The 25,703-nt window shown below is 39.7% G+C and overlaps 1 protein-coding gene across 8 annotated transcripts in view; it reads left to right on the top strand.

The window, feature by feature from the left end:
- col16a1 (collagen, type XVI, alpha 1) overlaps positions 1-25,703 on the top strand; it is a 70,395-nt gene that overhangs the window by 41,971 nt on the left and 2,721 nt on the right. For 6 of the 8 annotated variants that reach the window (XM_044336669.1, XM_044336667.1, XM_044336663.1 and 3 more), the window contains 41 exons: positions 1,000-1,035; positions 2,132-2,239; positions 2,554-2,676; positions 2,764-2,817; positions 2,930-2,971; positions 4,627-4,662; positions 4,745-4,798; positions 4,919-4,987; positions 5,109-5,162; positions 5,601-5,627; positions 6,559-6,615; positions 6,846-6,890; positions 7,057-7,128; positions 7,996-8,049; positions 10,727-10,771; positions 10,921-11,040; positions 11,293-11,334; positions 12,240-12,311; positions 12,420-12,464; positions 13,162-13,206; positions 15,634-15,687; positions 15,780-15,833; positions 15,966-16,019; positions 16,123-16,167; positions 16,275-16,328; positions 16,434-16,469; positions 16,556-16,618; positions 16,724-16,795; positions 16,992-17,045; positions 17,815-17,859; positions 20,378-20,422; positions 20,630-20,683; positions 20,845-20,898; positions 21,008-21,058; positions 21,598-21,687; positions 21,814-21,849; positions 21,964-22,008; positions 23,477-23,674; positions 23,896-23,959; positions 24,157-24,333; positions 24,431-24,508. In XM_044336669.1, the coding sequence (XP_044192604.1) occupies positions 1,000-1,035; positions 2,132-2,239; positions 2,554-2,676; positions 2,764-2,817; positions 2,930-2,971; positions 4,627-4,662; positions 4,745-4,798; positions 4,919-4,987; positions 5,109-5,162; positions 5,601-5,627; positions 6,559-6,615; positions 6,846-6,890; positions 7,057-7,128; positions 7,996-8,049; positions 10,727-10,771; positions 10,921-11,040; positions 11,293-11,334; positions 12,240-12,311; positions 12,420-12,464; positions 13,162-13,206; positions 15,634-15,687; positions 15,780-15,833; positions 15,966-16,019; positions 16,123-16,167; positions 16,275-16,328; positions 16,434-16,469; positions 16,556-16,618; positions 16,724-16,795; positions 16,992-17,045; positions 17,815-17,859; positions 20,378-20,422; positions 20,630-20,683; positions 20,845-20,898; positions 21,008-21,058; positions 21,598-21,687; positions 21,814-21,849; positions 21,964-22,008; positions 23,477-23,674; positions 23,896-23,959; positions 24,157-24,333; positions 24,431-24,508 (2,623 nt within the window). The remainder of the gene's footprint in view (positions 1-999; positions 1,036-2,131; positions 2,240-2,553; positions 2,677-2,763; positions 2,818-2,929; positions 2,972-4,626; positions 4,663-4,744; positions 4,799-4,918; positions 4,988-5,108; positions 5,163-5,600; positions 5,628-6,558; positions 6,616-6,845; positions 6,891-7,056; positions 7,129-7,995; positions 8,050-10,726; positions 10,772-10,920; positions 11,041-11,292; positions 11,335-12,239; positions 12,312-12,419; positions 12,465-13,161; positions 13,207-15,633; positions 15,688-15,779; positions 15,834-15,965; positions 16,020-16,122; positions 16,168-16,274; positions 16,329-16,433; positions 16,470-16,555; positions 16,619-16,723; positions 16,796-16,991; positions 17,046-17,814; positions 17,860-20,377; positions 20,423-20,629; positions 20,684-20,844; positions 20,899-21,007; positions 21,059-21,597; positions 21,688-21,813; positions 21,850-21,963; positions 22,009-23,476; positions 23,675-23,895; positions 23,960-24,156; positions 24,334-24,430; positions 24,509-25,703) is intronic. The other 2 variants (XM_044336666.1, XM_044336665.1) reach the window with 2 other exon arrangements.

Below are 25,703 nucleotides of genomic sequence, written 5' to 3'. Positions count from 1 at the left end.
GAAGGAAATTGAGTTTATTCAAAAGAGCTACAAAAATTACTGTCAGGTGAGGAAAGGTCAGTGCCTCTCAACACTTTCTTGGTCCCCCCTTTAGAGGGCAGTATGATGCCCTCTGAGTACCTATGCTCAGGAGCAAAAGACTCCTTAATCCCTGCTGCTTCAAATGATTTCAGTTCTTATGTCCGTATTTCCTATTTTGCACCGATGACTGACTTTATATTGGAGTTTATTAAACTATTGACTTCCTGTCTGACCTTAATGAATGGTTTAAATTGTATTTTGTATATATTGCCACCATTTGTTTTATTGTGCTCTATATTATTACATATCACATTATTGTGCTTTAATTGCATTTTATTGTTTATTATAGTCATTGCAGTGTGTTTACTCTATAAAACTAGAGACAATATAACAATTATATAACAATATAACTTGTTACTTGAAAATGTAATACTCCTACAACTTACAACCAAGCCCTTTTAGGGGGTAAATAAAGATAGCATTGTTTCATAGCATACTTCAACAGTTTAGTTAAACAGAAATCTACACTGCATACACCACCACTGTCATAAGTATATGTTGTCATCAGAATTATTAGTAGACATCAAATTATACGAAGTAGCTTCTTGTTATCCTATTTTGTTGCAACATTGAAACTGATTATTCAGCATCTGGATGAGTGAAAAGTTTTTGGTGAATCAACCCAATGCTTATTGTACAAGTAGGATATGCAGGGATTCTCGTCTTACCGCAGAATATTTACTAAGTGTAATAAATCTCTGTTGGCTTCTGTCACACCTCCCAATTACATGCTGTGTGCCTCTGTGGTTAGCTTTATGTCAAATGTCAACAGTTATTTTATCTGAATGGAAGGGGACTTGCACAGTACTTGCAGATGACTGCACATGAGCGTTGTATATGTGTATGTGTGTGTGTGTGTGCACCTGCATTCATCTATCTGCTTGCGTTTGTACATCACCATACTATTTGCTTACACAGGGCCTGCCGGGTCTGCCTGGTGCTTCAGGAGAAAAGGTAAGATTCCTCTTAAAGTTTCTAATAGATTTTCACTTATGGCTGTTGTGTGTATGTGTTATCAAATACAGAATGTAGCAGCAACAAATTCACAACACAATAAGAAGCCTTGGTATTAGCTGAGAAATAGAGATTAAAACCAATTTATTGATGTCTCATGGGCATTCTGTACAGTCCCAGTGTGGCATTTGGAATCACCAATTGCCTTTGGAGACAGAGTACCTTAACTAATACTAATACCAACACAACATCTACTGGGACCAAGAATGTCTCCAGGAAAATCATCCTACAATATTAAAAAATATTTCAAGGGAGCCCAGGCGCTCAGTTTAATTCAGGTCACCGAGCATTCCCATCACTTTACCCGAAAAACTGGGAAATAAATCTGCCATCAACTAAGCCAGGCTGACTTAAATTACCTGAAAGGACTCCTACAATAACTTTTCCTGGACTTCAAAGTAGAGGCTGACCGATAGTGGATGTTTTTGGCAGATGTCGTTAGCAATATTTCAGAGTTCAATAAGTCATAAACACAAAAGATCATATCCGCCATTAATATTGACCTGTCTGATGTATTGGTAGCGCTCTACTTCAAAGAAATGCTTTAGTTTGATATCAGCAATGCAGCTACAGAACAGATTACAAAGGGAAATTAAAGGTACCCTGTAGAGTTTTCTTCAAACAAAAGTTATGTTTACATTCAGTGTTTTGCAACTAATGCATTGTATGTATGCTTGTGGTCTAAGAAACATGTTGAGTGCATTTCCTTCCTCATAAAAAACACAAGCCAATTCTTAAAAAAATTTAAATCATGCGTCGTTAACATCCATGTTTGCTTGCTATCAGTCTTCTCCTTCACATTGCTACATTTCTTAGTGCATTATTGCCACCAACTGTTAGTCAGTGGATTAGCATGAAACCAACAACAGGAATGTGTATCACATTGTGAAACAAAACAGGGACCCACTTGTAAAAACATTGCTCCATTGTGCTGATAGTGGTCAAAAACTCCACAGGGTACCTTTTAATGTAAGCATTGTGAGAACTACGGAGATGATTGTTTGGGCCTTTTATCATCATATTTTAATGTTACCAGGGTGACCAAGGAGAGCAAGGGGACAAGGGAGTGGATGGAGCTCGTGGAGAACCAGGACTGCCTGGAGAGTCTGGACGGGATGGAGTGATGGGCTTGAAGGGAGAGAAGGTACAAAGTTCCTGAAATTTTGGCCTGTGATTAAGATCAAATCAGTCTGATTCTTTTCCATATATTACAGAGATGTACAGTAGTTAGGTCTTTTTGAGTTAGTATGGATCTGGCTTTTGTCTCTCCATCCATGAGATATAAATTTGCAGGGAATATCTTTGATACCAGTGGTCACACCTTTGGACCAATGATGGTTTCCAGTGGTTTCTGGTGTTTACAAATACACACAGATTAGGTGCTATCATTTTTTAACTGAAGTTTGTTTATTTCTCAAGGTTCCTGGATGAAGGTTTTGATTTGTTGTGTTTTGCCAGGGTGATGCTTGTACCAGCTGTCCATCTCTGGGCACTGCAGTGGGTGATGGTGTAGCTGTGCCAGGACCCAAAGGAGAGAGAGGAGACCCTGGTCCCCCAGGAGAGGGGAAGCCCGGAAAGAATGTGAGTGAATTTGTGTGTTTATGTATTTATTTATTTGCATCCAGCTCTCTGTACTGCAATAATTTGCTGTTAATGTTTTCTTTTCAGGGAAAACCAGGCTTACCAGGTGTGCAGGGACCTCCTGGTCCCAAAGGAGGCAAGGTATGAATATCCATTTATGTCGGTGTATCATGATGTGTATAAATACATGGGATTGTGTCCATTCATGCATCACTGACATATTCTAATCTGTATTGTCCTGTACCCCCTACAGGGAGAATCTGGAGTTGCAGGAGTTGGCCTTCCAGGACCACAAGTAAGGCTGATGTGTCTTGAAACAAGACTAGGTCAAACTCTTCAAAACCTAGTAAATGGCTGGACTGTGTATGAAATGCTAGAGGACTTTTAAAGACCCAGTGAAATGAAAAATACATTTTCCCACTTTTAATCCTGTCTTTCTGTGTTAATTGTTCAGTTACCTCTTATGATATGCCAGTTATATGTACATTTTTGAGTATTTTTACTTTAAAATCCTTGTATTTCCTTTCCTGTAAAACGGTTTCAAATGTTCAGTGATTCATCTTGAACTCAGTGGCGTTTACAAAAATTCATCCAATCAAATGTGACTTTGGGCGACTAGCTAACCGCACCCATCATATAAAAATGCACTTGACCGACATGTGGGGGTGTAGTAGCTAACATGGATAGTAAGAGTAAGAGATGTATGTGTCGATATCAGTGGGCAAAAACTTTCCAAAACAATGTGGTTGAGGTTTAATTGATTCATCTCTCCTTTGTCCTACTGAGCCAACAGTCCTCTGTAGCTCTGTTTCTTTCTGCAGCTGCATATCACACTTAACATGCTAAGCCCCACCCACTTTGTAGTGGTCCAATCAAATACAAAGGATTTGATTTAAATCCCTCTTGTAACTGTACACCACGCAAATATTCTGTTTCACTGGGAAATAGGTCACAGTACAGAAGCTGAAGACGCTCTAATGTCCGTTTCACTGGAACTTTAATTTGAAACGAGGTACACAAGGTTTGAAACGGATACACAAAGTGGTGGCATTCAGCTGACCAATGGTGTAACTTCATCACTCAGTGACTCACTCAAGGTACAGACACACTGGATCCACTGCCAGATGTCAAGTTGACGGATCTGGGACAAGATTCAGCCATACAGTGCATGATGGATACAGTACAGCGTGTTGATGGACCAATAACCATATCTGAATTTGCATAATCATGACTCAACCTCAACTTTATGTACATGAGTCCGTCCAGTGCAATACGCCTGGCCCACAAAACTCAAATCAAACTGTCAAACTAAGCAGTGCTGATCAAATATCAGATTCTGTTACTGAATTGCCCATTTCTTGCCTCAAATTTTTTCAGAGACATATTTTAGTGTACTGAGAAAGTTTGTGACTCGGCCGCCATGTTGAAAATAGACGACCCAAAACCAAGCACCACTCAACCCAGTACATCAACCACCACGTCACCATCAGCTTGAGTGTTTAGTGGTCCAGTGTGTCCAGATGCGACCTCGCTGCAGTCTGTGTGTCTCCACCATCAGTCAGTCAGGCAGTCAGTCACGGGCAATCGTGGTTATAGGGCTGGCCCCTGCTGTCGCAGTCCAGCCAAAAACAACAGTATCTGGCATAATAAATAGGTTTTATGCCAACAGCTGATGCAGCTCTGTCACACACAAACTATACACAGCTTCTAGATAGACACAGTCGTGCTGTGATCTCATTAATGAACACCACATCCTGCTATGATATCTCAGATCTAATAATAATACAATCATGAGGTTGTAAATAACAATTGAAAAATGATCCAGGGACATTTACTCTTGAATCCTTTGATTCATTGTGGAATCTTCACGTGATTCTTTACTGACACAGGAAAGCCACTCCTTCATTTTTTCCGTCATTTTTCTGTCTGTTCTGTCTATTTATGTCACAGGGTGAAGAGGGACCAAGAGGGCTTCCAGGACCTGTAGTAAGTCTCTGTTATATTTCCAAAGTCATGCTTTTCTACACTATATATTTGTAGTTTGGTCAAATATGTGTGCTTTGTACAGGGACCTCCTGGAACCAGAGGATTGCCTGGCCCTGTTGGACCTGCAGGGGAAAAGGTAGTATAAAATAGAGTGATGGGAGCCAGCTTATTGTTGCAATATGCAGTCAAATGAATCCCATTCTGTTTGAAATAATGAAACTGTGAGCCTTACACTGTGGGTGTTTTCTGTTCACAGGGCACAATAGGAGATGTTGGACTTCCAGGACCACAGGGGCCAATGGGCATTGGAATTACAGGGCCCCCGGTAGGACATAAATGCATCTTTTTGCAAGTGCACATGGGCATAATGTCATGTCTTTTTATGCACTGCATGTACCTTTATATTGTCAAACACTATTCTTTTCTGTTTTCTTTTTCACCCACAGGGCAAAGATGGAGCCCCTGGCTCTAAAGGATTGCCAGGAGCCGACGGCAGACCTGTGAGTTGTCTTGTTCCTCTATTGTCTAAAGCTTGTAGTTGTATTTGCATGTTTTCATGCATATTCATCAGCAATTTGCAGAGATGTAAGAGAAATTTAAGCCACAAACTTGAGTTGTTGCCTCTGTGTTAGTGTCTGTTCAGAGTTTCAATTTTCTTTGAGCTTCTTTAGGAATTGTCCTTGATTTAGGCATCATTTTTAACCAAGGATGTCTGCCTCGATCCATAACAGAGGCAATGTCTGCTCCCATCTCATCCTCTGTCCCCTGATCTGCGCTCAGCTCACTGCCCCATGAGCTTTTTTCTGGAACAACAAAGCAAAAGTAACTAAGTGTGTGTGTGTGTGTGTGTGTGTGTGTGTGTGTGTGTGTGTGTGTGTGTGTGCGTGTGTGCGTGTGTGTGTGTGTGCGCGCATTTGCACTGTCTCCTTCTCTTGCAGGGACTTGATGGAGCTAAAGGGGACAAGGTAAGTCTACCGTTTTGTTTGGATGAAGGGATCTGGAGGGGTTTGAATATAAGGGGGTGGAACAGATGGTAATCGCAAGAGATGGTTCAACAACCACCCTACTCCCTTAACACACACACAGACACGCACATTTGCGCTCGCATCCACACACACACACCAGCCGTGGGGCACAGATAGAGTAGCAAAGGAGGTGACAAGTGTACTGTTGCTGGCAGACAAGAGGAGTTTCAGGGCCTTAAGAGAGAGCGTGTGTGAGACTATTAATTACCGTATTCATCAGAGCCACCAGTCCAGACTGTCACTGAGAGGGTGGGAGAGATGAAGAAGCGGTGGAGGCAGTGCTTAAGGGTCGGAAGGGGCGTAAGATGTGGGACAGGAGGCTTCATTAGGGCTGAGCTTACTGGAAAAATAAAGTTTACAAAAAGAGAAAAAAGTCAAGCAAACTAAGAGAGAATGAGTAAAAGAGGTAACATTTATAGAGTCGTCAGGGTTTTTATTTAGTATATTTATACAAGGTCTGAGATCTGAGAGTCATATGTACTGTAAAAACCTGGCTTGAATGTTAAAGGAAAATAGTGAGTGCATTTGTGTAAATAGAGATATCATGATGGCTCCTCCTGTTAAAGGGATTTGGTGAATTACACCTTTTTTCATCATTCATTGTATTCTTGCACTACACAAAGTTTTAAGCGACAATTTCATGTGATGAAGAATCTTAAAAAATCTTGGTAGTATTTCATCTCTTGCTGCGATTTTTGATGCACAAGACTTCAGGATTAAGCAAAACTGACTGCTCTGACTTTCTTATAATAACCAGAGTGGTTTTATTCTTGAATGAGGACTCAGTTTTGCAGCCTGTGTTGAAAACTACACAAAGAGTTTCACTTAAGTTTTTTTATGGAACTTTTTTTTTTTCTCCTGTATATTTTAGGGTGAACCTGGAGAGTGCAACTGCATAACGCCGGGGCACATGGGGGTAGGCGGACCTGTGAGTACATGGTTGCAGAAAACGCACACACACACACACTGGAATAAACACATGAAGATATACAATTAATTTAATTTTACCTCACAGCAGCAGTCTGAATACACATTGATTTTTTTTTAAACACACAAAAAACGTACATTCAATACAATTTAACACACGGTGCAATTTCTGTATATCCTGTCTGTGCAAGCACCGGTGCCTCTCTGATTGTGACTACTCTTGCCTTCCAGGGAGCTCCAGGAACTCCAATAAACACATGGGAGCCTGGGCCTCAGGTTTGATCTGCCAGCCAGCAGTCCTGTTTGATAACTTGGGCTTTGTTTGAAAGCGTTGTCTCTGCTGTTACTTTGTGAAATTTGTTCAGAAAATAACAGTACTCTTCATTTGTATTTGACTATGAATGTGTGATGTCATCTGTGGCTGTGTCTTTGTTTGTTGCAGGGGCCCCCGGGACCTCCTGGCCCCCCTGGTCCACCTGGGCCTCGGGGAGTAAATGGAATCCAAGGACCACAGGTAAGAGAAAGGGGCAGTAGGATGGTGAAGAGGGGTCTCTTAAGTTCAATTCAGCAGCTGCTCTATTCACCTGAATTGAACGAAAAGCTACTCAGGATGGGGGCTTTCAGCTTGGGCAGTTTGAATACTTCAGTAAGGCTTTGACATGCTTTGCAACTTGATGGGTGAAAAAGTTCATAATATGCATGTAGGAAAGGGAGCGACTTTGAATACTGAATGTGTGCAATAGCTTGGATCAAAATAGGCTAAGAAAGTCATGATCAAGTGATGATGATCAAAGTGAAATGCACTAACCCGTCTGGTGCTTCATGCTTTAACCTATGTGGGGAGCAACTGAGCAAGCTTTGGAAAATGTCCATTAAGACATGAACAGTTATTTGAAGGTCTTCTTCAAAATATAAAAGTTAAAGAAACAACACATTGCTTACTTCTCAGTTTTAAGTCCTAGTTTGATTGATGAGACTCTAAGGTTTTTGATTTAAGCAGACCTTTAAATAAAGTGTTACTCTGTGTTCCAAGAGTCAAAGGTGTAAGAAGGACATCAAAAGTGGTGATGCAGGATGTCCACAAGGGTGCTCTTGTAATATTCACTGAAGTTAAAGTAGTACTAAATGCAAATACTGTATTTTATAATTAGATTATTAAATTCAAACTGATTTTGAGTAAAACACAGGTTTTTAAAAAAAATATTTTTAATTTTTAATTTTTATAAATCTTAGTTTCAAAGTTTCATAATAGGAAAAGAGAGGGAACAAGTTTGATCATTTTGATCCTAACCCTTTGACTCTGCCTTGACCACTGGTGGAGATGGGAGTGGCTAGCCCTCGATTAGCAACAAATCAGTTCAACCTCAGTTCCTTCTTTCAGGGTATCCCTGGAAACGACGGGATACCGGGGAAACCGGGTTTGCCTGGATACATCGTAAGTAAAATTAGAGACAAAAGGAGGAGAGGCGGTTTTTATCTACTGATTCGAGATCTGGGGCTTTCGCACAAATGATGCAAAAGCACACCTAAGCATGCATGTACCAGGAACTGGTATTTATTTTAAAATAGAAGGTCCTGTGAGAACATGTGCACCTCCATGTGTGCTTTGTTTGATTTAAGAGCACAAGTTAGTATTTCAAACTCACAATTTATTATGCTTTGCATGATGTTTATTTAAAGGCAAAAATTCTATGTAGTTCTCCGTAGATTTTTAGTAATGTTCCATTTTATTATTATTATTTATATAAATTAATTAATATTCTTTATAGTTGTGTGTATAATTTTCTAAAATTGTAATTTTATTGTAGACTGATTTAAAAGGTTTATGTACAGTATGTCGCCAAATTGTGCTGTAATGTGAGAATAACCGCCATCAAATCATACAATTTCAGCACAAAGGCCGCTTTAGTTCAGTTAAAGGGTGCTGCTGATGTCCGACCAAGGGAAGAGCAAGTTTGGTTTAGTTTATATATATTCATGGATAACTGCAGGAGTGGATATAAGGTTTATACAGTGTACTTATTCAGAATTTTAGCCCATTGTACCGCAGGTATGCTTGTAACCCTGCTTCCTGTTGACAAAGCAAGTTTAGCAAGTGCAAAGACAACATCAAAGTGGAGAAATGAGTTAGAGTGTAGTGAAGTTATCTGTGAAATCTTAGTGTATATGGCTTCAGTTTTGTTTCTTTCAAGTCTGCTGATGGCTTAATTTCATTAAGGGAACATCAATTCTGATCTTTAGCCAGCACTCAAGGGGAGCTTCACCTTCAACACAGGAATAATTAAGTTTAATGGAGGAGGACCTCCCTGATTCCTCTGCGGAAAAGAAGGACAGTTTTGGATCACATGTTGAGAAAAACTTCTGTTCTTTAAGAGAGTGTTACACATACAAACAGCCATGATCTGTAAACTAAAATGCAGATGAGCAATTAAATTGACTGAAATATGAGTTGTAAGCTTTGACCTATTGCTAAATACTCTTTTCTTTTATAAGAACTTTGACTACATTAGAAAAGTTAGCACCCTTGAAACATAACAGCATATTCCTCAGAGAAATCACAAAGTTTGCAATTTGCAGATCCCTTTATTGTTTAGCAGAAGTGAATACTGCACAGTGACACATAATTATAGTGAACCTTCTTTTGAGCAAGTCTGTTAATGCACAAGGCCTTGTTGCAGACCTTATAACGGTCATTAGCATACAGCATAAAATAGCCTTTCTAGCTAATGGCTGCGGTTTGAACAATGCCACATGGGTTTGTAATGACTTTGAAACCAGGCCAGGTGCCATTTACAAACTCTGTCAGTAAAAAAGGTCCCCCTGCTTTGACAGGGAGCAGATCACCTTTCACAGTAAATGTGATGTAAGTGGGCTTCTGGACTTACTATAAATAGACAGTGTTATTCCATTGTGGCATTTGTGTCTGTTTTTTCATGTATACTTTCACATCAAGTATGTGTGTTTGTGCATTTCTGTATGTATAGTTTGTGTGGGCAGAGCCAGTTATGTGTCTGTCTTGTTGCAACATTTTATTCTCTGAATTTTAAACTCTACCCTTTGAATTTTTCTGATGCAGACTTGAGCTCTCGACAGAACTGAGTTACAGTTACATGACCATTAGTAGAAATGAACACTGATGTTTTGTTGCCTTTCCAGCGTTTATCTGTTTTTGTTTTATTTATCAAATTCATATTTGTTACTGTCTACCTTATAACAATCAACTATTAACATGTGGTGTCATCAGTGGATTGTTGATGCTGTAGTGTTCATAAAAGCTATTGATTTTGGGGGGCCATAAATCAATTCAGAATCTTTTGTTAACATGAGTTAAATATTTGACACCAAAGCTCTCTGGCACTGCTGTGTAATTAATAGTTTTGAGTTTGTATGTTTTGTGAGGGTGTAATAAGTATAGACCCCTGTATCAATGTGTAAATTAAGTTAAACTTCTACAGAAAATACTAGACAAGTGTGAGTTAAACTGCAACTTTGAAACCTATTGCCAACTTCAAATTCATTATTTTTCTAAAGAGAAAACGAAATGTAATTCCAAAGAATTAACACCTTTTTTGTTTTCCAAGATGTGCTGAATACATTTTCAGTTTTTCCAGCTCTGAGTAGCTCCTCCATTTCATCATCAATACACCTGTACATTGTGTGGGGAAACAATAGTGTCAATCAACATCACATTTAAAAATTTGAGCTAATTTATTGTGCTTATTGATGTCTTTCAATGTATTTAATTTTGCCTCTTATCCCATGTGAATGCACTATTCAAACCTGGTTAGAGTTATTAGTATGTTCTACTGAACTGGGACCCTGGTAGTATCTTCATCCAGTTGAGTCAAAAGCAACAAACTGTTACACAATAAGTTACAAAAAAGCATAGGTGTGATGTCATTGTGCATTTGTGAAGTTGTCAAAGAAAACATAATTCACTCCAACCCATTTAACTGTATTCTGTGAAAAACGTTGGGAAACTTTTATTTTGTTCAATGTGGAGAAAAAGAGTTGATTCTGATCATTTGAGTTTTTCTGAATTATTATCTTTAATGCTATAAAGTACTTAAATTAATATTGATTTAAGTTCTGTGTCCTTGCCCAATTTGTAGAACCCTATCGGACTGCAGCAAGACTCCAATGGAGGAGATGATGATGTAAGTTCAGCAGTAAAAAGATTAATTTTGGGGATATGGCATTTTTGACGGTTTTTTTTTGTTTTGTTTTGGCATTATTTTGGCATGAAAACAGTTGATCAGTGCGCTTGTGCATGCTTGTTTCTATGTGTGTGTGTTCTACAACGCAGGAGGCCTGTGTTGGGGGTTGTTCCCATGGGTTGCCAGGGGTGCCAGGCACAGTTGGTGCCAAGGGAGAAAAAGGAGACCAGGGCAAGCCTGGTGTAACCCCCGTGGAAGGCTGTGACAGGGTGAGACGCTGGGTTGACTGGTGTGACATCTTCAGCTTCCCCAAATGATTCTCCAGTTTCAGAATCATATGAAACGCCACTAATAGTACAACCCCTGTATTTGTTGCTCTGCTTTGATTAATACAAAATGACAATCCCTCATTTTGTATTTTATTTGAGTTCACATGGCTTGATGGGAATAGCTATCAGTCTAATATAATGTGCCAGCAGTAAAGCATTACTCTGACAGCTTATTCTGTTGTATGCTTGCAGTGTTTCGAGAGACTGCAGAGGGAAGAGGCGACACAAGCAGTGGTCAGTTGAGATCATTGGCATATTCCAAGGACATATACACAAACTTATATTTACATAGTAGGGATGTCAGTTTCGGGTAATTTTGCTTCGGACAGAGGAACACCCATTAACCGGTAACTACGGTTAATTTTTAAGAAGGTAAAAAGGTAACTACTTAAGGTAACTACAGTTAATTTTCAAGAAAAGTTGTGATGTAGCTTTCATTTGTGAGAGCTGCCCAACAGTCGCTGGTCAGGGCTAGCTTGTCTGCCCTGGCTAGCTTGACTTTTAGCTCATCCTTCTCCTCAAAATGCTTTTCAATGCGTTTAGTCACAGTAGCTCTCGATGGCATAACGTACTCGTACTTGAGGTACTGAACTAACTCTTTCAATCCCTTATCATCTAACACGTTGATTGGCAGCATATCGGTCTCCCTCGGACCAGCGCACATCATCACCCCACCCACCCACCCACCCGGCCCTAATATAAGGCAACTTATATAACTTAACAGACTAAAAACATGTTACACGAGCCTTCAGAAACTCCTGGTTAATCTGGACTTACCAAACACTTTTAGTGCTGACTGACTCTAACGCACTTGCTATAAACAGACTTGAAGACACTCGCTAGCCTAGCAACATTAAGGCTACAAACAACCCATAATGCAACACTATGTGTAGGAGTCAGTTTAACATCAGTAGTTTATCTATTCAAAAAGAATATCTGATGTTGTGAAGACGTAATTGTCAAGCCGTTAGCGGAGTGTGTATGCAAATAACCTATAGACCGACATGCGTAATGGGTCAAAAATATTCTCGGTGGTTAACCAATTAATGGTCAACTGCTGACATCCCTAATAGATAGACACGCATAAGCACAGAGAAGTGTGTGCACATCTCCTAGAATCTTATTTCTTTGCTTTATAGGTAGACCGATCCTGCGTAGGAACACCTGGAGTTCCAGGAATTCATGGATCACCAGGAACAAAGGGAGAAGCAGTAAGTCTGTGTGTCCTCGTGTACAAACTGTGTATCTGTTATGAGAGTGTATATTTAGACAGCTACACAGACTTTAGGATCACCTTTCTTTCTTTATTTGTACTACAGGGTACACCAGGAGAGAGAGGCCACATTGGACCACCAGGAAACATGGTGAGGTTTCACAGGAAATATCTTCCTTTCTTCAACAATTTCAGCTCAACTTAACTCCTTTAAAGCTTATTTACAGTAGATAAACCAGGCTAGAGTAGAGAGCTGTAACAGTGGACTCTTGCTCTGAAATCCTAATCTACTGTTAGGTAGATTTTTGACTGTTACAGTAGTAACAAGAAACTTTTCCTGTACTTCAATTGACATCTTTTTTCCAACTTTCTTCCAACTTACTGCTCTGAAGAGTCAGTCATCTGCCAAAACTATAAAAGTTTGAAAGCTATAAAATTCATTGTAGTCACTGCCTTACAATAGTTTTTCATCACTTTTGTGAGGAAAGAGATTCAATGTTTTAAGATTGTAGGACAGCACCACTGGGTTTTTGCCTCTCAAAGCTTTAGATTTCAAGTGACTTGAGAGGAGTTTGTAATTTTGCCACTTTCCATGGGTTCACAGAGCCCTCTACTGGTCTCAATGGAAATGTTGAACAATGTTGCCTAACATACCAAACTTTTAAATACTGATTTACAGTACAGAAAGACATATGAGGAGTCTTGCGGTGCTTAGTACAATATCCACTTAATTGCCAGGAACAAGTTCAAACCTGTTTAACCAGAGGTGTAAATTGATTTTAGTTTTTATCTGTTAGTTTGTCTTGTCTCGGCTGTTTCAAAGTGTTCTTTTCATCATCTCTCCACAGGGACCTCCTGGTTTCCCAGGTCCTCAAGGCCCATCTGGCTTACCTGTAAGTTTTATTCGCACTTCTGAGTTAGGGCTTGGCATTATATCGATATTATATCAATGTCGTGATATGAGTAATATCGTAATATGGCTTAAGTGTTGTCTTTTTCTGGTTTTAAAGGCTGCATTACAGTAAATTGATGTAATTTTCTGAACTTACCGGACTGTTCTAACTGTTCTATTATTTGCCTTTACCCATTACTGATGATTATTTATCAAAAATCTCATGTGTAAATATTTTGTGAAAGCACCAATAGTCATCCCTACAATATTGTCGTAATATTGATATTGAGCTATTTGGTCGGAATGATCATGATATTTGATTTTTTCCATATTACCCAGCCCTATGAACAAGTTTATTTTCACTTTCTTTTTTTACTCACTTTTGATCAGTGGTGAAAGTACAACTGAGATCCTGTATTTAATTTTTTAATTTTAAGCATTTAAATGTGCTCAAAGTATCAAATTAGAAGTAATGTTTCTAAAAAAATAAATGGACAGTGTAACTGATATGTTATCATATATGACATTATTAGATTGTTAACGCTGTTGCATCAATATGGTGGATTTGGAGCTAGTAATATCTAATTTATACACAGTTAAGTAGTTTACTTCAGAGGTTCCAACAAGATAAATATGGGGAGTCATGAGATGATTGATGGGGAAATAAGAAAAAATCTCATTTCTGCTGGACAAATTTGTATGCATTTTTCTCTAATCTTTGTTTTTCTGGGAATATCTGACATCTGAAACATGACAACAGGCCCCAACTAGACACTGCTTTTTTGTAGGAAAGTAACAATCCATAAGGCTGGGGACCACTGGTTTAAAAGTTTATAATATGTTTTTTAAATGTGAAATGTTGATCTAGAATCAGTAACTATTGCTATCTAATATTTTCTCTGAAGTATAAAGCAGCATTAAATGGAAATAGTCAAGTACAAGAACCTCAAATTTGGACTTTTAAGTGCAATACTTGAGTAAATGTACTTTCTCTCTGCTTTAAATATCTACCTTTGTTTTCGCCTTTTCATTTCAAATATGGATCATCTCACTTTTAAATCAAGCAGCCCATGATTATGCCACCTTTGCCATCCCGCCATCCCCCTGCCTCTCTCCACAGCTCTTCAATGAAAGTTATTTCAGATGAGGGAACGATTTGGTTGTCTCTTTCTCCAGTTGTTCAATTATTCCCCCGTCTTAGTGATGGAGAGTGGGGCTGCTGTGCAGACAGAGCCCTCCCCTCTTCCTCCTCATACAGATTTATTGTTTTAGTAGAATAGAGATGCTAAATGGATGAGCTGCGTGAGCACCGCATGGAATCCATTAGCAGCATAGTAGCACTTTATAGCAGGTGTTAGCCTCTGCTGTGTGCAGTGGTCTGTTGGTTTGTACTGTTTGTGAGAGAGAAGGAGAGAAGCTGCTGAATATATTACTCATATTCAGTGTTAAGGAAGTTACTCACACTAATCAGCTACTAATTAGTTTCTCCTCTGTATGATCAATTAGTAATTACTTTCTCTAGATTACAACCCTCAGTAATCACTCTCTAATAACAGCAAGCACACTACTGAATTGTGTATCTCTTAGTGATATTCTTATATTTATGAGGTACATTTTTACTGTTTTATTCAAAAGGGACAATGGACATTAATAAACAGTTAACTAAACAGCTCATTTTCACCAGCAGTTCCCATAATTTTATATGTAATGAGAGTATGTCCGCTTTTAAAAGCATCCATTTTCCTCTGACATCATACAGCATATTCAGTCACTTTTTAAAAAATTTCTCACCTTCATCCGTCTTCCGTTTACAGCAGCTGTTGCTAGGCAACAGACCACACTCTCACAAGCATATTAATATTTTTGTCAAAACAACATTCAGTATCCAATTAATAGACGAGGAAAGATAGGTTGTCAATAGATTATGGAATCATTCTGTAACACAAGAGAAGTCAGGTGGTTATGTGATTACATTGTTCTGTTGCTTAGTAACGTGTTATAATGCTCATTTTCTAGGTTTGTTTTTTTGTTTGATTGATTAAAGAGCAGAGTTTTAAAAAGACAAATTACTTAATGAAGTTTGCAACTTTGTTAAACATTTGTACTTGAATCTGCTGTGGAAAAGAGAAGAGGAAATACAAAAGGGGGAAGCTGCAACTGATTTTCTGAGAGCTGCAATGTATAGCCTATGAACATTACCATTGCAGACCTAAATCTAAAGCTTCATAGAGGTGTAGAGCAGAGGACGATATGAAATGTGAAGGCAGTCCCAAAGGTAGACAGTACAAGCCAGTTAGCTGTTTCCTCTCTTTGATATTGACTTGCCTTGTCCTTGGTCCATTTTTACCAGGGGGAGTCTCTCTTCTAGACATACATATTACATCCTCTCCTTCATTTTCTAATCATCCTTCACTCCTGTCATACTCAGGGTCAGCAAGGTGAGCGTGGGTCACCTGGACTCGCGGGAATGAAGGGCGAACAGGTAGGTGTCTGCCAATCAATTTCCCTGAAATTATAACATGTAGAAAAATAATTGGTTTTCCTGTTTGATTGATTGTATGATCTTTACCTCAGGGCCCGCCGGGGACAGCGGGGTATCCAGGAACCATGGGACCGCCTGGACTGCCTGTAAGTTACTCTCACCGCCTCATTATAACAGACCTATGAGATTGACAACAATCTGACAGCTTTAATGGATGGATAGGTGGTTACATTGATATGTGACCTGACATTGATTAACTGCCCATTTGTATTTGTCAGGGACTGAAAGGCGAACGTGGGAGCCTAGGCAGCAGTGGTCAGAAAGGAGAATCAGTAAGCCACTACACTGTTTAATACACAATATATATCTTTAATACACAATGTGTCCATAGCCCGTGTTGGGTATTATTGGCTAAAATTTCCTTCTCTGCTCTAGGGCTCTCCTGGTACCCCTGGATACCAAGGACAGCCTGGCACACCGGTCAGTGTTTCATTATACATTTGACTCAATATTTAGAGACTAGGTCTTTCATTTATCATTACAAAATGTAATAATTGAGATTTGTTTCACCATTTCTGTGTCTGCAGGGTATTAAAGGAGACACAGGACCAGGAGGACCTGTTGGACCCAAAGGAGATCAGGTATGTACAGTGAATGGTGTACACAAACATAACAGAACAGTGCTACCATTAAAATCAAATTGTTGTGGCATTAAATGTAGTCATATGTTTCTATTTTCTTTCAAGGGTTTCCAAGGGCAACCAGGTTTTCCCGGACCACCAGTATGTAAATGATTTGCTCCTCTCTTGCAAATTGTTGCTTTTGGAATAATTCCGCTGACTTTGTATGTTACTGTGTGTGTTTTTAGGGTCCACCAGGTTCCTCTGGCAAAACTGGAAGGGAAGGACTTCCTGGGCTCAAGGGTGAAAGGGTGAGCACTAATCACATTCAGCTGTTTCAGATTTCTGTTGCATCCAACATTATCATTTGTAGTCACAAAAGTGAGTGATAATTACCTAGTTTTTCTCTCTCTTAGGGCAGCGGTGGCACTCAAGGCTCTCAGGGACCAACTGGAGCCCCAGGCTCACCTGGCCCCCCAGGGCTGATGGTACATGCATTTGATATCACTGTATATTATCTAATTTTGATCCATTCCAACATATAGTACCAGTCAAAAGTTTAGACACACTTTCTCATTTAAGTGAATGGGAAGGGGTGTCCAAACTTTGCCTGGTACTGTATCTGTGAACTGTATTCCACTCTGAGTCCTCAACTGCACCCCCTGTCTGTATTTGCAATGAAAGGGCCCCCCTGGCATTGAAGGAATGGATGGAAAAGACGGGAAACCAGGACTGCGGGTAAGTTACAGATACAATATTTATCACACATGGGGTGCCCACATAGGCATGCCCATACACACAAAAGAGCCAAACACGCACTTTAGTCATACTATAGTTGCATGCCCTCCAAAAGCCCTCCAAAGTAAATGACCACATAGGTTATTAGTACCAGCACTCCAGAATGACCCATAGGAGCATAATATGCAGCTTTCCAAAACTGTTACAAATTTCTGTTAAAAAATTATTATGTTTTATGGTGTGACAATGCTGTGGTAAAGGTCTGGTTAGGTTTAGACACAAAAACCACTTGGTTTGGGTTAGGAAAAGATCATGGTTTGGGTTAAAATGATCACCTCAAACATGGTTACTACTTCCTTAAAGTTAGGCAAGCTTCGTCACACCACGTTACAGTTTTTAAAAAGTGTTGCGGTGGAAAACATGACACTCGCGGTTTGAAATGGGAAGCAAACAGGTTTTGAAATGGGAACAGTGGTCTCCAGCAGTTAAGTCCACTTTTTGCAACTTACCATCTAACTAACTATCTAGCCATCCATCCAACCTACCTCCTTGAAATAAGGACAACCTTATATAAACATCATCTGAACTGCGTCACTTTCCCAGGTCATAATTACTATGGCTGCTAGATGGCGTCTGCCACTCAAATGTAATTATAAGTTGTTTTTGTCATCTGAATTTATGACCTATAGGGTTGTTTTTCTTGGGAGAACTGACTGTGGCATGCATACAGTAGTTGACCTTTGACATTGACTGTCTCTTTCTTTGCCAGGGAGAGTCAGGCCTACCAGGCCCAGCAGGACCACGAGGAATCCCAGTGAGTATCATGGCATTTTAACATGTGGGTCTATGGGGATTGACTTGCTTTTGGAGCCAGCCTCAAGTGGCCATTCAAGGAACTGCAGTTTTTGGCACTTCCGCATTGGCTTCATTTTTCAGCCCTGGAGGTTGCCGCGTGGTCTCAACCTGTGTCTTCAGTTTTATGTACCAAGATTTTTAGTCATGCTGGCTACATGGCTTTGGCCATGTGTACTACAGCCTTCTATACTACTACTATTTGACAAATAATACCTACCTTTGACATTTTTATTAAGTAAATACTAACATGCTAACATCACCATCTAAGATGGTGAACAGGATAAACATTACACCTGCTAAACATCACAATGTTAACATTGTCATTGTGAACATGTTATCATGCTGACGTCAAGTACAGCCCCATAGAGCCAGTAGACTCTTAAATTAAGTACACTCAAAAGAGTTGGTATGCATATTAAATAGCCCTTGATTTTTAAACATACTGTTGATGGACACTATTCTTTCAAACAGAGAAGCTACCCACAGCTTGACAAAATTGAATGTTATAGTGGATGGTGGTAAAACATCTCCAGGAATACCTCTGAAAACAAAGAAATAACTATTTACAGTTGTATATTGATTTCTTGCATACTGATTGCAAACAGTATTCTATGAAGATTAGTGCAGTATATTTTGTATACATTTAGTATGTAGTGTGGAATTGGGACACAGTGCAAGTCTTGTTAAATAATCAAATCATGATGAGATGAATGTAAATAACATCTTTTGTTCCTTTAAACATTCACACCAGCATTATTTTTTCACATACTGTACAGCAGCTTGTTGGTTTTGGCAGATGCAATGTTGAAGACATACTTTTTATACACTGCATTGCATTGCCATGAGAGAGAAGACTCACCTTCAGATTCACAAACAGCAAACTATGCAAATCAACCCGCATGAGTAAACCTTTTTCACCTAGCCTAGCTGAAGCTCGTTATGGAGAGCATGGACAAACATGGGCAAATTGTTTTTGCCCTTGAGACTATGACTTGCATTTTGGTTTAAAAATTCTTACATATCTGACCTGCTAAACATCAGCATGTTAGCATTGTCATCGTGAGCATGTTAGCATGGTGGTGTTAGCATTTAGCTCGAAGCACCTAAGTACAGACTCACAGAGCCTCAAGCATGGCTGTGTAGAGTCTTGTTGACCTTTCTATAGCTTCATCAACAGTATCCCATGCAAATTAGCAAAGTGTGACTTATGATACTTAAAGCTATAGCCTAATATCTAATTATTCCACATTAAAATGTCTAAAAACAACTAGACCTATGACCTATGTTGTTGAATTGTGTACTTACATTATCCCAAATGTTTCCAACACATACAAGATAATACATCGGCGTTGTGGTTCTTGAAATGAAATTGACTTTCATTCAGTTTTAAGCGACATTTTCGTGATAAATTTAGGTTGTTTTTAACTATATCTTTTAGCTGGATGAAGGATTTTAGTCTTTGGACGTCCGGATCTTAAGTTATCAGATAAATAAACTGGGCAAGCCTTAACAGCAGCTCGGCTAACAGCCCCCCCAGGAAGTCCGATGCTCGCCGAACATCGTAGGCGAAACATTGATTTTTTTTTAGGTGAAACAGCTTTAATTAGTATTTTTAATGATTTTAATCTGCATGTACGTTTGTTTTTTGGAGAGGGAAAGACCTCTGCAGATAATTCGGCTCCCAGGAGAAACCTGCCAAACGTCTGGATCTTAAGTTATAAGAAAAAATAAACAGAGCAAATGTTAGCAGCAGCTCAGCTAACAGCCCGTACCGGACATTCGGTGCTCGCTGAACATCGTCAGAGAAACTGATTTTTTAGGTGTAACTGCGTCATTCAGTGTTTTTACCTGTAATCACTGGGTCCGTTTGTTTTGGAGAGGAGAAGACCTCTGTGGGTAATTTGGCTCCCGGTAAAAACATTCTGAACGATTAACACTGGAGTAATCCTATCCCGGAGAAGCCGGTTATTTAACAATGAAGACGTCAACTCCCATGATCCCTTGCTACCTCACACCATCATCACACTCCGTCTTTTGTTATTGTTTTGATTGACAGACTCCTAGCAGCTGAAATTACATATTGTGCATTTAACTGACTTTACCCAGTTGGCACTCAATACCATGCCACATTAGCATGTGCATTAATTATAAAATCTTGTTAATGTTGTAGATGTCACCGGTGATGTGACCCCATTTGAAAATTCTTTCAATCTTTTTGTAAGATCTTTCTCACTTTCTACCAGATAGTGGTATTCACACACTACAGTCAGCTTCAATGAAGAAACACATTGCTGCCTCTCTCTCTCCCTCTCTTCCCTAATTTTTTATTTCTATCTCTCACTCTGTATCTCAGTTTGTGCTCTACCCAAGGGCAGGTGTTCAGGATTTCAAAGACACGTCTGCCTGTTCTTTGGCAGCCTCGACTTTGTGAATTTTGATACTGTACCAATCTCATTCCCTTTGATGTCTCTCCTCAGGGATTCAAAGGGAAAACTGGCCATGTTGGCTTCCCTGGACAGAAGGTTAGCCAACAACTCATTGCTTTACCATCGCACTATGTCTGTCTGTTTGTCTACATACAATTTCTGCCTCTTGCTGGTGCATTAGGCCAAGTTGTTTTATCACACTGATAATTAGCAAAACTGTCATGACACAAGTCAGGGTTTTATTACTGCTCTACCTCATTTTGCTTCCTCTATTACCTTTTCATTACTCTCTCATCTCTCCAGGGTGAGGCTGGGCCTATAGGCCCACAGGGATCACCAGGCAGACCAGGACATGACGTGAGTATTTTTGCTTTCTACAGTATCATTAACTCAGGTCGATTTGAATAAACATTAGAGAGCACATCAATAAACTATACAGACAAGCCCAAAGCAAGATTATATTATCACAGGCAGTGTAACCCTAGAGATCTCTAAAGGTCAATCTGTGACCTTTCCAGGGTGATCCCGGACCCCCAGGAGCTCAGGGACGACCTGGACCCCCTGGCAACATTGTAAGTTCATTGTCCTTTTAACCTCAGTCTGTTTATTTCTGTTCTGTCAATATTGTAATATGTTAGTGTGTTAAACATGAATAATATGTGTATTTACTTTCCCTAACAGGGTTCTACAGGTCCAGTTGGACCTCCAGGACCTGCTGGTCCATCAGGAATGGTAAGAGAGATGCTCTGAAACATGTGATCATTATACTTTTAAAGAACAAGAGTTGGATCAGGTGAATCTTTTACATTCACAAGGGGAATGTGGGCTGTTTCAGCAGCTGAAAAAATATGGTACATACGAAAAAGATAAATAATGAGCACTGAGGATGATACTAACAAATTACTATGACTAACATTAACCATGATTCTAGTAAATAATTACGAAAGCTATACAAACTGAACACAACAAAGAAAATAGATGAGCAGAGATGACATCTTAATTTAAAGATTAACAAGTTAAAATAATTGCGCCCTAATAAAGTGTCCCCATGTGAAAATTATGCATTATCAGCTGTATATGTATGCATATGTGTGTGCGTGCGTGTGTGTGTGTATGTGTGTGTGTGTGTGTGTGTGTGTGTGTGTGAGAGAGAGAAAGAGAGATAGTGCAATAGCGTGGAACAAGATACAATTGAAATTCTGTCTTGCTGCCAAAAGCGCAAACAATAAAAGGGAATCTAAATTCTCCATCTTCCTTCCCTCCATCTCCAGGGTATAAAGGGAGATACGGGTCAGAATGGAGAGAGGGGTCTCCCAGGAATGGTAGGACCTCCAGGAACACCCGGGTACCCAGGGGCCATGGTCAGTACCGCTAAACAACAAAAAATGCAAGCATGTCTAAGGCCAAATTTAATTGAATATCATTCATACAGCTAGCACGCCAATATATCTCACTACCTTTTCTCCTATGTTGACTTTGTCTTTTAGGGAGAACCAGGCAGTGATGGCCCTGCTGGTAAAGATGTGAGTAATGTCTGGGTGTGGTGTTTGTCCTCATTAAATTATAATAGAGCGAGATCAACGTAGGGATGTGTATATTTCATTCATTAATGGATATTTCTTTCTTTGTTTTGACAGGGGGTGGCAGGCATGCCAGGGGAGAACGGAAAGGCTGGTCAAAAGGTAAGAGCCAACTCAACATGGTACAGTATATTACAGTGTGTGACTGTGTGTGCTGTCAAAGAGTCCACGTATCAGCCAGCCATTACCATTCATTACGGTAGACCGTCTCAATGCAGAAAGATGTACCCCTTTCTCTGTTTCTTTTAGTTCAGGGAGACTTGGGCTGAACATGCTTGCTCTCTCGCTTTCTGCCCACTCAGCACCCGCACTTAACATAGTCATCAGTTTACTAACCCTCCAACCCTCACACTGACACCCTCCTTCCCCCTCACCTCACATCACCCCTCTCCAAACTGGCAACCGGCCGCATGCTAGCTTTCTGTAGCTAGAGCCTGTTGGATCTCTCCTTAGACACAGGCTTACAGTACACAGTGATATAGTTATTCTCTGCCTATGGGATAATGCTATTAAGCATGAAGGGAGATGCTAGATGAGGCTATTTGTCACACTGACAGGACGGCATTGTCAGGGCTTTAGCTGCACAGAAGAGGAGAACATAGGAGAAAGACAAGAATGGACTCCTCTGTTCTTCTCCCTCCTCTCTATTTCAAGAGCCACTTGTCTGTCGGTGATGTGTAAACATTAGACGTCCATTATGGGCTGCTTTGTCCTCAATAAATCACTGTCACTAATATAGCAGCACTGTTTTCTGAGTGTATTTACGCAACCCAAGTGGTGGGTGCTGTTGTGTGGAAAGTGAGATGTAGCCAAAAGCCTGCTGCTTATTTTCTGAAAGAGGGTCAATAATGATTTTTATGCTTCTCAAAATCAAAAAAAGCAGAAGGAGCAATTTAATGAACCCTAAATTAATAGTAAGCCATTAAAGGAATATTTCAACATTTTGGGAAATACATTGTCCTTTCTAGAAAACAGTTAGATGAAGATTGATACAACTCTCATATCTGTCCGTTAAATATAAGGCTACAGCCAGGAGTTAGCTTAGCTTAACACAAAGTGTAGAAGCTAAAACAGCTAGCCACAACTTGTCATTTTTACACCAAGGTTTTTTGTACATATCAAACAAATAAGATATAACATTTTAATTAGTGGGCTTTACAGGTGCTACCATCTCTTGGCTTTAGCTTTATATGTACAGACATGAAAGTGGAATGGATCGTCTCATTAAGATAACAAATAAGCATATTTCCCAATATGTTGAACTTTTTCTTGAAAAAAAGGTCAAAGGTAATCAATAACAGATATCCATAATATTGAGTTTTAATAAGTGATCTAAAGTTTTCCAGCAAGACATATAATATAATCATCATAAAATAGATGAGCTAGTGATAGAATATTTGGCCCATAAATGGATAAAAGCTTGTATTATAATCAGTGATAATAATTCATATCGTAATTCAAGACACTTGGATACTGTGATGGATGAATACACACAGTATTTAAGGTACAACTGACATGACTGGCATTATCTTTTATCCACTACCATGACCTGTGTACATCTATCTCCTAGGGTGAAGCAGGGGCCACGGGCCAGAGGGGACCTCCAGGGGAGAGAGGTAGACCGGGGCCCCCTGGTGGTGGTGTAGGATATCACGCCAAGGATGCACAGCCCATGATTGGCCCAGTTGGACCCAGAGGAGAGAGGGGCAGCCCAGGCTCATCAGGCCTCCCCGGGCCTCCTGGACCTCCAGGGTCACCAGGAAATGATGTGAGATACAGTTCCATCACACTTACAGCACAGCACTTTTATATCAACTCCAAAACATGCAGTATCCAGCTTGATTGTGAAAAGAGGTGATGACACACAGTGCATTGGCCAGGGGCGCTCACTAGCTCCATCTGCTCTTGTAAATAATGGATTTTTTCATTATCTGCCTTGATTAATGTTTGCCCTTTTGCTTCTCTCTTTGTTTCTCTGTCATTTCACAGGCTGTAGTCAATCATGATGAGATCAAGAATTTCATCCGCCAGCAGGTCATCAAGATCTTTGATGGTGAGGGCGAACGCTAATCTCTGGAATTGTTGTGTGAATGTTAACTGTGCATAATGTCATAGTTTCTAGTCTAGAGCAACATATTCTCCTCAAATGTATACCTTTCTTTCAAAGAATTATTCTATTTCTCCTTTGGGACAGAGCTTTTATTGTTATTGTGGAATCATTGTTTGCTATCGCATGTTTCTCCTCCCCAGAGAGAATGGCCTACTACATGTCTCGCATGCAGATGCCAGTAGAGATGGTGGCGTCCCCAGGTCGGCCTGGGCCCCCAGGGAAAGACGGTGCTCCTGGTAATCCTGGAACCCCAGGTGCACCTGGCATGCCGGGACAGATAGGCAGACAAGGGCGGCCAGGAGGCCTAGGACCCCCAGGTGAGCCATTCAGTTATAGTTATACTTACAAGCACCATGATAGTGACATAAGTGTCATCATTAACTTAAAGGAGGCAAAACATATAATTATCTTTAGGACCACGAGGACCCAGTGGAGTAAAAGGAGATAAGGGTGTTGGGGAGATGGGAGATGCAGGACCTCCAGGAGCACCAGGTAATGTAACCTACTATTCCATGGTTCAGTAAAACTTCTGTTTATGTGACACTGCAGCTTAATTTTGGTTTCGGAAAGCCTTTGGTGAAAGAGCTAAAGTTGATTTTTTAAAAATTTTTAAATTTTTAGTTTTTTAAGTTCAGTCATTCGAACATTTGAATTGTAATTTCAGTTACAGTGAATCCCTTTTTCTGTCAAATTTTCTTGTGGCACTTACATCTGCAACAATCACCTGTTATCCATAATGCTGTGCAACACCTGACACTAAAACCCCTCTGACAGAGTGGGCTAACACAACATTACATTAATGATGCAAATTGCTTAAAAAGTTGGTGTTGTTGATTTGAAATTGCCAGCATGATTAAACTAATTTTTCATCATTCTTAAATTGGCTGATTTATACCTCCCAAATCAACATTTGACCTTCTTTAATCACAGACTTAAGATAACATTGGCTTAATTAGCAAATCTTCAGTTACTTTATATGGAACACTCCACACATTTTCTGATGCTATGTTTGCTTTGCCACATTATTAACTATCATCTTCTATCAACTTTATTCACAGAAGTTACTTAAAGATGGATTAAAATAACATTTAAAAGGGAGTATATTTTGACAAACACTTATTTGTTTTTGATGTTTGAGTTTGGTGAGATGACCTATAGCATTCTGATGTTTTTATGTTAAATATGAAGTTACAGCTAGCAGCCGATAACCATAACTGAAAACAGGGGGAAACAGCTAGCCTGGCTTTTCCTTAACATAAAAATAAACATTACCAGCATCTTGAAAGCTGATTAACTCACAAGTTTTACATTTTTTTTCAATCCATACAAAAACAAAATGTAAACACAGTAAATTGTGGTTGTATGAGGGGCAGGCTAGCTGTTTCGGTGCCATGCCATTGGTCTGACGGCCCATCATTGCGAAACCCCAATAGTTTGAAAAACTTCCCACTGGACCAAAACCCCAGTCCGACAGCCTGATATCCCGAAAACAAAAGCCCACTGCTCCAAAGGCCCGTTGCTCCCTACCCACTCTCCATGACGTTTTGTGCCTAAGCCTAACCAGACCTTAATCACAGCCTTGTCACACCATAAAACATAATTATTTTTTAACAAGCACATCAAAATACACAAAAGAACACCTAACCATAAATAGTGTCAGTGTGTCATTATTGGTTATCAGACACTG

The sequence above is a fragment of the Thunnus albacares genome, chromosome 19 (genome assembly GCF_914725855.1).
Source record: "Thunnus albacares chromosome 19, fThuAlb1.1, whole genome shotgun sequence".
NCBI classification, from domain to species: Eukaryota; Metazoa; Chordata; class Actinopteri; order Scombriformes; family Scombridae; genus Thunnus; species Thunnus albacares.
The sequence above is the reverse complement of the archived record's forward strand: the minus strand, read 5'-3'. Positions and strand labels throughout refer to the sequence as shown.